Below are 12,901 nucleotides of genomic sequence, written 5' to 3' on the forward strand. Positions count from 1 at the left end.
AGGCTCTGAGCCGTCAGCACAGAGCCCGATGTGGGGCTCAAACTCACAGACCGCGAGATCATGAACCGAGCCGAAGTCGGCCGCTCAACCGACTGGGCCACCCAGGCGCCCCCCAAGTACATTTTAAAGATCTAATTGGCTTTACTGAACAATTCATGAATTGGCAGCATCCTCTGTACTGAGTAGAGGGGGAGCTCCAAAGGGCTACAGAAAAGGAAAGGTTCTTAAAGGCAGGACAAGGAAGTCATAAACAGAAAAAAGGATTCTTTCGGGTGAAGTCCTTCCTTTGAGGAATGCAGAGGGCCCATGTGACGTATTACCTTACTGGTGCTGACTAGAAAATTCCTGACAGGTTAAGACTACATTTCTGGGGGAGGTTGAAACTGCAATTAGGTTAAGCATTACACCCTGGTTTGTTGATGTGGCCTAGCATAAGTGACTCCATTTTGGACCTGTGATTTTCCTTTTTAATAGTACTCAAGTGCCCATAAAACATGCACTGTGATAGACCGTAGTCTGGCTGGTAAAACAAGTCTCAATAAATTTTAAAGAGTTAAACTCATACAGAGGACCTATGATCATTATGGAATTAAATCTAAAAACAACAAAATGGTATCTGGAAAATCCCCAAATATTTAGAAATTAAACATACTTTTATGTAATCTAGGGTTCAAAGAAATTACAAGTGAAATTAGAAAGTGTTTTGAACTGAGTGATAATGAAAACACCAAGATTTGTGGGATGCGGCTAAAGTATGCATAGAGAAACCTACAGCTTTAAATATTTTTATCAGAAAAAAAATGTCTAAAATCAGTGACTTAAGCTTTTATCTTAAGCAACTAGCATATTTAATCCAAATAAGTTAAAGGAAGGAAATAATGAGCAGACAACAATGAAACAGAAAATGAACATACAACAGAGAAGAATTAGAACAAGAGCTGATTTTTTAAAAAATTGCTATTATTTTTTAGAGAGAGAGTGCAAGCAGCAGAGGGGCAGAGGGAAAGGGAGGGAGGGAATCTTAAGCAGGCTCCATGCCCAGCACACAGTCCAGTGACGCAGGGCTCGGTCTCACGAACCTTGAGTTCATGACCTGAGCCAAAATAAAGAGTGGGACGTTTTACCGACTGAGCCACCCAGGCGCTCCAGAGCAAATTTTTTTTTTTTTTAAAAGATCAAGAATATCAATACACCTTCAGTTTGACCAAGACACAAATTACCAATGTCAGAAATGGAAACAGGCATTGAAAGGAGAAGAGACGCTTTTATGCCAATAAGCTGACTACTTAAGAGGAAATGGACAAATTCCTTGAAAGACATAAATGACAAAAATTGACATAATAGAAAATATAAATAGCTCCAGATCTACATTGAGTTCTTAAAAACCCTGTCATGAGAATCACAGCACTGTATAAAACTTGATTCCCTTAACCCTTCCCAAGTCCTTCCCAAGAACTTGGGAAAACTCTATCAGAGCCTTATGCCAACAAATACGGAGAGATTAAATGAGTTCAGGCATGCCTTGGCAGTTAATTAAAATGGAACAAAGATTAGAATCTCAATCGTAATTTAATGTCCTTTTCCCTCCACCCACTGCCAACTGCCTCTGATCAAAATTTTGCACTGGAGTTTTTCATACTCAAACTGGACGTTTCCTGTCTAGCTTAGGTGTTAATCGGTTGGTTTATTACATTAAGGGGGAGACAGAGGGGATATTTGGTGCAACAGTAAATGCTGGACAAATCTTAGCAAAATAATCCTTTATTTTTAGTCTCTTAATTGGGAAAGATTGGCTTTATACGGTGATGAAAGCTGAAGTTACAAATGCAAATCTTGGGTGGAGAATTTTCGGGGTGCGGGGGACAGGTGGTGGTGGGGTTGGTGGTGTTAGAAGACGGCATGGTAGTACAAATAAATGGAACCAGAAATCAGAGCACATTGTAAGAAAGGAAAAGTATCTTCTAAGTTCTTGAGTTGGATCCCTGTAACATAAGAGATTAACAAGAGAAAAGCATACAAATGTCTTTTAAGTGACACAGGAGCCCTCATAAAGAAATGAAAACCCAAAGAAATGGTTAAACCTGTGTTTTATGCTAGGTTTGATGAGAACCGCAAAGTCATGGAAAGATATGATCGAACAAAGAGTATGAGCTATGTGTAATAAATGGGGGCAAACTTAGCAAGGCCTGTTTGTTCAGGTTCCTTTTTGTTCCTTTCTCTTCTGAGATAAGGATGCCCCCTTACCTCTGTGTACAGGGAGGGCACTTCTCACATTAGGGTTAACGACCTGCTTCAGGGAAAGGTCAGAGGGTTCTTCCTGCACATGCCATTTCTCGAATTCCTTGAAATACTCACTATGCTAACGTGTCGCATTTTGGGGTATCATGTCCCGGACGGACCCTGTCAACAGTAATTCATCCTTTAATTGACATTTGCAGAAATACTGCAACTGTACACAAAGAATTAAAAGAAAGACCGTACGTATTAACTTAGCAGAAAACTTACCTGGGTAGAGAAAAGTCCAAAACAACTTACACTGTCCTTCCCACTCTTGAGCCTGCCTTTAAATCAGGCAAAGCAACCTCGGTTCTGTCTTTCCTTTCTTGGACTCCACTGGGAACAGCACAACTTTGTTTTCCAAAGAAAAGAATGGGAGGGGTCAGCAAAGAAGTCAAGGTAAGCTCACTTAAGAGTCTCAGAGAGAAGACTTTACACTAACATTTGTTCCACTTAACCCCCTGATGTTTGAGCTTAACTAATGCCAAATAATAAAGCTTTCCTCTCTTCCTATCAAACCAGCAAACTTAGACCCAAGCAGGGATCTGGTAGCTGTGAGTTCTCACTGGTTTTTCCATTCACTCTCATGTTAAATGTTGTAGGGGAGAATAGTAACTTTGTCTACCCTTCTGCTCTTAGCCGAGACCCTTGTAATAAGAAACAGATGAACAAAACAGACAGAAAATAACATGTATTAACTTACATATACATGGGAGATACCCAGGGAAAAGTGAGAAACTCCCCTAGATGGCTTACAATTCAGGCTTAACTACCGTATGAATAGGAAAAGGGGAGGGAAGATGTAGGCCTCTTAGGGAAGAGTAAGTAGGAAGTGATTTTAGGAAAGACGAAAAATGGGTCCTTAGAAGAATAGGTGGGAGGTGTGACAGTCGGGACGAAGTTTGGCTATTTTCCCTAGTCTTCTCTCCAGGGAGAAGAATCATTTTTCCCTGGTTGATCAAGCTCCCAGGGAGGGGATTTATGGTTTATGACAACTGTGCTCCTTTTGGAGGATCGGTCTTTAGACAGACAAGGGGAGCTCAGAGAAAGCCTCTATCTGTATTTGCTGTTTTTAAAGTGCCCACCTGAATCACAGTGGCGTATTTTGAAGGGGTATATTCTGCGGCTCCTTCGGTATCCTCGTATCATATTGGGCTTTGTGTCAGGAAGAGCAATGTTCATTTGTAAAGCTAATTTCGAGAGGGGGGAGGTTCAGAGTCTACAGCAGGCTCCTTCCAGGAGTTTACTGAAAACAAGAGCAGGAAACACAAAATATTTCCCTTATTATCTGTTCCCAATCACAGGTATGGGCAGCACTGAACTATGCTCAAACCTCTCTTCCAAAGTTGTATTTTATTTGAAATACAAACAATAAAAGTGGGTTTTGTTGCCTCTGAAATGCAAGTCACAGCAATGAACAATCAGCTATTTTAATTTCTTGCTGAAAAGAATTGACACTTTTATTTTCCACTGTTTTATTATAAAAATCAACATTTCATTTGTTACAACTCAGCTTATTGTAATAATCAAAAGGGGATTTATACAAGGTATTTTTATACAGTTTACAATTAAAGCACTTATTTTACAAAAAGGGGGAAGTGAATAGTGGACAAGGGCTGACCAAATGTTGGCCATTTAAATATAAATACATCCTTGCAAAGCACCATCGTACCAAAGTCCATGAACAAGAAACACCAGCTGACTTTAAGACAATAACAAAGATTAAAGCTTAAGAAAAAAATTTAAAAACACAAAGGATAAACATCTGAAAGCAGCACCAGATCCTTCACTTGCAAATAAGGCTAGTCCAGCTTAAGCTCTTGGTATCCTCTTCTTTTTACATTTTCCTACTAACCCCAGATACTTAATTTCATGTAAAATTAGATTTATTCACTTTCTTTTCCTTTTAATATTCATATTTATGCATTGATATATATATACATATCATACATATGTGATATATATATCCCTGGCCTTCTTATATTTGTTAAAAAAAAATGGACAGTTAAGCATAAGCAAAAAGCACATTGTCTCTACATCTTTGGTGTAGACTTTTGGGTAAACCCTAGATAATGGTGGAAATGTAAAAGTTTTCGTTAGGTCTATACTCTGAGTACAGGAAATCATTGTTTATAGTTCTATCTGTAAAGTCATGAGAATTGTTTACAGCAATAAACTTAGCAATAGCTTAAGGATGCTTTATGAAAATGAAAAACCAAGTAAAATTACCTGGACTGAAGGAGGGTGAGGATCGTCAGTAAGACCGAAGAATCTACCTCCCCTTCTACTCAGGTGCAGGCTTATTAGTTTCATGAGATGCAGAATCAAGTCCAACAGAAATATCCTGAGTATATGGATTCACAATGCTCATAATTTAAGAACTATAAATGTAAAATGTTATCTCCTGAAACTGAAAATTTCAAAAGGCAAATTTTGAGACTAGTATAAAATGATGCCATCCCAGAAGTCAGAAACCACACATATGCTACCAGTACTTTCTAAAATCATCTGTTATTTCTCTTGGCTCATTTCAGGCTCGGGATAAAGAAAGGAATACCAAATAAAATTAAGTTTGAGTTTAAGAATTCTGAGAACATGTTTTAAACAACACTTGATTATAAACTTATGACTCAGTCCCTGTCTACACTTAGTGTATAGTCTCATTTGTGGATGCCCTAACATTTGTTGGCCAACTGATATTCACATACTCAAATCCACACCCCAAACATACGATGTATGTCATTATACAGACTTAAAGCTTATTAAAAGCATGGCATATCTGGGGTATGAAAAGCCCAAGATTTTTGCTTCTGAATTTTGTTAGATGTGTAATGGTAACCAATACGAAGCCCTTACGGCATGCAAATCAATGAAGTGGCAAGTTTTCCCTCAGCAAGAGAAAAAACAATTTTAAAAACTACATTTCTAGGAATCAAATCTAGGCACATGACTGACTAGACTAGCACAACTATCACAGAGGAGCCAACCTGCCTACAGTAAGCCTCTCTGGTACCAGAAGTAGTCTCTACTAGGATTACTGGTATAAGGTTACATAAACACACACAGACGCATTTAACAGGCTAGGTAGGTAAGCCATAGCTACTAACTCTACTTGAAGTAGTCTTCATTAATAGGCCTTTATGGCAAAACAAAAAGATTCCTCCCCCAAATTAATTGCTACCTAACACAGATGGTAGAGATTTTTGTGTATTATCAAAGTTGGAGTTGGCCTTCTACAAATTATTGACTTCAGAGTGTTTTAAAATGATGAACAAATATATAATCCTCAGTCAAGCTAAAATTTTACTGCTCAAAAGCTCTGCCCCCAAATTATTGGCCTATTAGATGAAAATGTACTGTAAAGTCTTCATTTCTAAATATATATCATCCCTTTAGAACAGATATTCTCAAGTGTCAGATACTTCTTGATATATCTCAAAGTACTGTTATATTAAAATTAAGATAGTTAAAATAACTAATGTTCTGCTGGACAGACATCTCACATATGCTGCTATAGAAGAGGGGCAGCAAAGGTCAAAGGCGTAATAATATTTCACGAGAGAAAAATTAATACTGAGAAATTCTATCCCTTAGCTTTTTTTTTTTCTTGTGAATATGCCATTATCTGATTTAAGCAGCAAAACCCCTTGGGCCACTGTTCAGAAGACCAGGGTTCTGCAGGAGCCAAGTTCAAAGTTATAAAAGACCACCTCAATGAAGGTGAGCCTACTATAGCGCATAAGCACAAAGTATACGATGCCAGAGTTCATTTCTCAGATAATTTTAATCACATCACTAACTAGACATGCTTTAAGACCGGTGTTCAAAATTAAATACTTAAGTATTTAAGGAAAATAATGACATTTTATTCATTTTACCCTCATGGATAGTGAATATAGCAATACATCAAATTCAAAACCTTTATCCACTTTCCCCCTGATTTGTGCTCATGTTTATTTTTTATCTTCAGTTTTTCCAATTAAACCTCTTGTGTTTAATACTAATCAAGATAGTTTGTTACTTAAGCTTAACTGTCCATGTAGCCCGAGGGCCAATCTTTCCCGAATTTTGACAATTCTCTCATTTAAAGGTACACCCCCCCCAATATTAAGAATCCATCTCAACTATCCAAGAAAGAGGACCCTGAGATTAAGCGGAACTGCCTTCAAATAATTTCAAACAAATTGGCACACAAATCAGTATTTTGCAAGAAGAGGCCATTGCCATCGCAGTACAAGCACTTGAACTGAGATATAACAAGGCAATATTCTTCTTAATTCGTTATAGTGCAAGTTTCCACATGGGAAGCCCACCGGATAAAGATGCACATTAAAAAATGTAAACATATAGAATTCTTAAATTCTAATTGATACCCAGTTATTGCTAACCTTTCCATCTTCATTTAAGTGTCAGAGGCCCCCGTGTCACAGAATGCAACTCCAGTGTCCATTCTGTTAGACTGTGAGCACTTTGTTCCACCGACAGGAAGAGTTAATGCAAGACACTGATGGATCACCATTTATTTATATGCAAACAAGGGCACCTGATTCATAGAAGGTGCCCCTGACAATCTAAGCATTATTCTGAAACCACATTTTTTCTCATTAAAAAGTTTCCTCAGGTATTTTTAATTGCTTATAAAGTTACTTCACCCCTGCCAAAAGTCTGAATCTTTTCTTCCATGGTTTTCTCTTGGGCCCTGAAATCCAGAGAGGCCTCAGCAAGACAGAATTTAAAAAAAAAAAAAAAAAAAAAAAAAAGAAATCATTCAAATAACTGACTGACCAACATCTGTTAAGGTAAAAATACATTAGTTTAAAAACACATTCAGTTTTAGCAGAGAAGTGCTGGAAAAATGTAAAAAGCAGGAAACTAACTTCTGGCAAGGTGGCAGAGCAGTGCTAGAATCATTCCACACGTCAGCCCTAAGAGCTGAAGACGCAGCAGCCCCAGGACCACGCAGGTCAGGCAGGTGGCAGAAGAGCCTTCCGTTACTCCCCTCCACCCAAGTTCTGACAGCTGAGAAGTCAACGGTTGGCCTTCTCGTTTAATCCACATTGTTAAATTTGTTAAATCATCTTAATCCATAACAGGATAAGAGAGAACACACAAAAATATATAAGAGGTGATTATAAGAATAATTTGTGGATAATTTGAAAACAATCTAACATTCACATTGGGTAACAGGAAGATATTAAAGTCACGTCACACATTAGAAGAGGTATGTATGTAGACATCACTCAGAAAAATTGGCCTAAAGAACATGAAAATGTCACAAACAGTTAATAAAGGGAAAACCTAATGATAACAAAAAAATTCTCTTTTTAAATAGATTGTCTCTAACTGGAACATATTTAAATGTTTTACTAGAAAAAAATATATATATATAAATGATTTCATATTGTGGTATTATATGCTGAAAGTACTGCAAGGATATATGATTAATTTACAACAAAACATAATGGTTAAATTTGTAATTCTTAAACATTGCCTATATGTGTTGTGAAAAGATATTTTAATGAGCATTAAAACAATCTTGGAAGAGGAGCACTAATATGTCTAACCTTTGATCATTAAGCAAAAACATCAGTCAAACTGAAGAGCTAAGCCTACAGAGGAACAGAGCTAGTAGAAATATTAAAATGAAACCTTAATTTAGAAAATTCCATTTTATCAATCCTCAGATAAAAAAAGCTTTGAATAAATCGTGATATCTTGGCAAAATGGCCTACAAAGCTGCTGGGGGAGGAAGCAAGGTAAAAACACCTAGAGAAAAAACGAATTCTTCTGACAGAGGCTGTGGGTTCTAAGGTAGGGACAGAAGACTTGCACACACAAAGAGCCCCACACCATCTGACTGGACAGCTCATCTCCTCCAATGGCAACACCCAGAAGGGATTTTTATAAAGACCTATTTTCCTCACTAAAATAATGGGATTCCTAGAGAAAATAAAGCCCTTTGTCCAAAGTTAGTTTTAATACCTTTTTTTCTTTTTCCTTTTGTGATTTCTTAAACTTATTGGCCCTCAAATGTTAGCTAACATGAAGGCTATTTGGCTACTTCCAAGTATCTATGGTTTGCTGCTCTGAGATGGACTTGAATTTTTCTTCTTCTTCTTCTTCTCTTTCTCTCTCTCTTTTTTTGGTATTAATAAAGCCCAGACATTCCTGGTCAGTGATGCCTTTATTATTCCTGTTTCCTTTGTACTCAGTCACTTCACTGGGTTTAAGGCATGCTTTGTGTATTCAGTTTGCAAAAATAAAACTTTTAGTACAAATTTATTTTTTATACAAATTTTTATGGCACAAGCAGCAAATCTGCTGTTTTAAGAAAATATATAAATATCCTTTTCTTCTGTACAAATATCTCCAGTATTCCCTACCCCATTTATAATTTTTAACTGTACATGGTCTGCCTCATCTTTCTCTAATAGCTCCCTCCCCCCCTCCAGATCTCAACCAAATTTGTATTTACATTTTTGCGTTGGAGGCAGTCAGAGGAGGAGGGCCCCTCCTCAGGAGGAGTCTGTACAGGGGGAGGGTGGTGGTGGGTAGAGGTGATGAGAGTAGCTCCTCTCTGTGTATGGAGAGGGTGGGCAGCTTTCATAGTTCTCTTCTGCTGACAAGTATTGGCTTCGGGGCGTGGGAGGCGGGGGCACAGGCTCTGAGTCATAGTTCAAGTCACTAGTGTAGCCCTTGGCCGTTGTCACTGAGGTCATCCTCCGGCTGGGAGCATAGTCACTGTCACAGACATCTGTGCTGCAGGGTGTGGTAGGGGGTGCAAAGTGCCGGTAGCTATATGGCCTGTAGCTGGTAGGGGGAGAAAATCAAGAAGCAGACACTTAGTTTTATAGAAAAGCAGTTTCTTCTCTATCAGAATACAGAAGTATTAGATGTAAACTTCAGGTTGAAAATCATACACTACTACAATTAAAAAATTTTTCTTGATATTTCTTTATTTTTGAGAGACAGAGCATGAGCAACAGAGGGGGAGAGAGAGAGGGAGACACAGAACTCACAGCAGGCTCCAGGCTCTGCGCTGTCAAGCACAACCCAACGCGGGGCTCAAACCCAAGAACTGTGAGATCATGACCCAAACCGAAGTCGGACGTTTAACCGACTGAGACCTAATTTATTTCTTGTTGTTCTGCCTTTTCAAGTTCAGCAAGTTTGCAGCATGGCTAACTAATAAAAAAGGCATTGAAAAGAGACGAACACACTAGTGAAAGGAAGCGCTCATTTCAAAGTGCTAGCTCTCACTTCTATCTGTAACTTTATAGCATTTACATTTGAAATATAGTAAAGCTGATCTTATTTCATATTTATCCCAATCAAGGTTTCTTTATATACTCCGTCGCCAAAGTGACAAAAGAGGGGCAAGAGCACGTGCAAAGCTGAGGTAACAATCCACTAAACACCCAGTGCTACAGAGTGTGCCACAAGACCCCATGCCAACACAGAAACCATCTGCTAGCACCCAGGGTTGGTCTCAAAACAAATGGCTAAAGATTACACGACCTGCTGAGCAGGTTCTCAAGCGGTTTTACTACCAATATTGACATGAGGTCATAGCACTTTTTAGGTTTTATCTTTCTGTCCAATCAGGTTTGAGCCTTGATGAACATTCTAGGCTCAACTAAAAGGCCAAACACTTCCATTTTCATGTTAAAAAAAAACAAAAAAAAAGCTAGGAAAAAAGGAAAGAAAATCAACAAAATTCTTTTACATTCCAGTTCAGACAAGAATCTCAACAAATAATGAAAAGTGACTCAGAAGAAAGAAACTGGGCTTAATTTGAGACGTGGGAAATGGTCAAGTAAGAAATGTTTTTGATGCAATTATGATCATTTTAATGAAACAATGTTTTATTCAATTTAAAGAAATAACTTTTTAAAAATAAAAATTTGGGGTCTTTCATTTTGTTTTTTTCAGTTTTGAGGTTTCTGCTTTCTCTTTCGGCTTTTTAGAACAAACTAGTGGCAAGGAAAGCAATTTACAATAAAACACAAAAGTATCAGTTCAGAATCAGGCCTTAATCTTATGTATATAAACTGAAATGGGAATTCTGAGTAAGATACTATCAACAGTTTCACTTGATTTCTACCTATCTGTACGGTTTTATCAGGGCAATTTGACTGGAAGTCTAGGAAACACTTAACTAGAAGATAATAGGCACTTGAGGGACACTGATAAACACAGCACTAGGTTAACACAGAGAGTATCAAGCCGCTGACTTTCTGCTGGCCTTTGAAACAAGATGGAAAGAGTAAGGTAAACACTGGTCCTTCTCCTGCTTAACATGCTCTACAGACACAGATCAGCACAAGGGGAAAATGTCCCCATTTTGTCCTACAAATAGATTTCATTTATTTTAGTGAGTTGTGATTTATTCCAGGCAACTTTATGAAGAATTCTTCATTCCAGATGGTGTAATACTGAAGCAAGGGCTGAACTTAAGCTTCTCCCAACTTCTCTCAAATTCTGTGCTCTTTGCACCCACCCCTGCAATTTTACAGCTCTCACAACTCTTTGAACTCCAGTCCTATGTCAATATTCCATTCCTAGGCCACCAAACAAAGCTAACCTGAGCAGTAGCCCATTTTGTAATCAGTTATTTTGGTGGGTAACTTTTCCCTACAATACTGCCAAAGCAGTATTGGGAGCTGACTCTACTTCATTATTATAAAGTTAACACTTGTGACTCTCTCTAAAAAAATCTGTAATGCCTCAAAAGAAAAGGATGTGCGGTAGGGACAACATCAGCATTATCAAGACAAGATGCCTAATCTCTCTCAGTGACCATCATCTATTTATGTAGGGCTACATCAAACCCACTACTTCTTTCTCCTAATAAATACTTCCACTTATCTTACCTGTAGGACCTATGAGTGGAAGGACTATTTGAAGAATAACCAAATTCCATAGTGTAATGTGATCGCTCTGTGGCTGGGGATGGCGGAGGGTTCAAAATCTAAATGGAACAATAATTAAATTATTACAATAATTATTATAATAATAATAATGCCAGATAAAGACCATTAGACTTTCTTTACACTCTCTTCCTTCATCTGTTTGTATTCCTTTCCCTTACACAGTTAGCACAATCTTTCTTTCAAAGAACTGACCTCAAATAGTGCTTCAGGAGTGGGGCTCTCTACTCCTTAAGATACAATTTCATCATGGCTAAACAGTGCAAGGTAATAAGCAGAAAATCTATAATCTGTAAGTCACTGGTTTAAGTTCAGCACAATAGGGTTCTGATTTTTTTAAATTATAAACGTTTAGAGAAAAATCACTGACGTAGGAGAAATAGCAGGCATGCTTCCTTTTTTGGGAGGTTACAGAATGAAGGTCATCCTAAGTCTCTCAGGAGATACTATTTAGCAGTTCTATTTTTACCCAAAATATGAAATTACTGTCTAGTGCCTTCAAATATGCTGGTTAATACACAGTAAACGTAAAGACTTTAAAAGTGCTTGCATGGTGGTGGCAAATCTTTCCTAGGAGCCTTATATGCCTAAATAGTATACTAAAAAACTTTCTAAGTTACCATCACTAAGCACACACATTTAAAGAAGTTAAAAGTCTAGGATCCTATTTATCCTTAGCATTCAAAGTGAAACAAAGGAAAACAGACTGCTTACTGCAGGGAAGTAAGTGCCTTTGGTGCTTGAAGAACTACTTGATGATGCTCCTGTGACATGAGCTCGGTCATAAGGGGGTCCACTGCTTCCCCCCATGATACTGAGGGAGCTGATCATTGATTTACCTCGAGACATTCCTAAAATGAAGGCAGATAAATACTGAAGATGATTAAGATCTATACAAATTATTTTTATGTATAAAATATTTTTATTTAATACTAGGATTACAAATACCAATAGCCAAAGAGTTTGATTTTAAAACAATTTGTGCTCTCGTTTCCTAACAATAATTGAAAATGCTTAATGCAGAAGGGAAACGAATGTTCTCTAGAAGTGAACACTTCCACTGAGAGCTGGCCTAGAACAAGGCCAAGAATAGCTCCCATCCCTTCCCCCCAAGGACAGAAGCAGCACTCTTCAAAATAAGAAGTTTTCAACTTTAGAGGATTTGCAGAAGAAAAGGCCTATGGAGAGTGGAGGCTGTAAAGCAGGGTAGATTAAACAAGAGATGTGCTCAAAAGGAAACTAAATCCACTTTTAAGGGCATGAATACAAAGTATGGGAGATTTTTCATCTTTTTCATCTAATGTATGCAAATGTTGTTGGAATCACAACCACCAATGCCAGAATTCTATTTTTTCCCAAGTGACTTCCCATATTCCACTAACTGAAAATAGGTATAGCAAAATAAGGAATCATTATCATTAACAGTTTCAAAATCCTGTTTACTTAAGAGTTACACCCAGAATAAGTTCTTATTTTCTGACAGCTTTTGCCGGGTAACTCCTTCTCCATATTCATTAAAATAATGGGGGGTGGGGGCTTCTTTTCACTATGGGCACCAGAAAGCACTAAAAGAAAGCTGTACGTTGCTAGAGCAATATCGTCTACTCAAGTACACAGAATTTCTGGCTACTTGGCTATGCCAAAACAAACCTGCTGTCAACCCAGCTATTTCCAAATCTTTATTTGCTGAAAAG

The 12,901-nt window shown here is 37.8% G+C and overlaps 1 protein-coding gene across 3 annotated transcripts in view; it reads right to left on the reverse strand.

Annotated features, from left to right (window-relative positions):
- Positions 1 to 3,735: 3,735 nt before the first annotated feature.
- The window catches only part of LRP6 (LDL receptor related protein 6), a 178,778-nt gene continuing 169,612 nt past the window's right edge, over positions 3,736 to 12,901 (reverse strand). For all 3 annotated transcript variants that reach the window (XM_023256784.2, XM_045061385.1, XM_045061386.1), the window contains 3 exons: positions 11,922 to 12,058; positions 11,151 to 11,248; positions 3,736 to 9,087 (listed from right to left, as the gene is read on the reverse strand). In XM_023256784.2, the coding sequence (XP_023112552.1) occupies positions 8,793 to 9,087; positions 11,151 to 11,248; positions 11,922 to 12,058 (530 nt within the window). In that variant the 3' untranslated portion in view covers positions 3,736 to 8,792. The remainder of the gene's footprint in view (positions 9,088 to 11,150; positions 11,249 to 11,921; positions 12,059 to 12,901) is intronic.

The sequence above is a fragment of the Felis catus genome, chromosome B4 (assembly GCF_018350175.1).
Source record: "Felis catus isolate Fca126 chromosome B4, F.catus_Fca126_mat1.0, whole genome shotgun sequence".
Lineage (NCBI taxonomy): Eukaryota > Metazoa > Chordata > Mammalia > Carnivora > Felidae > Felis > Felis catus.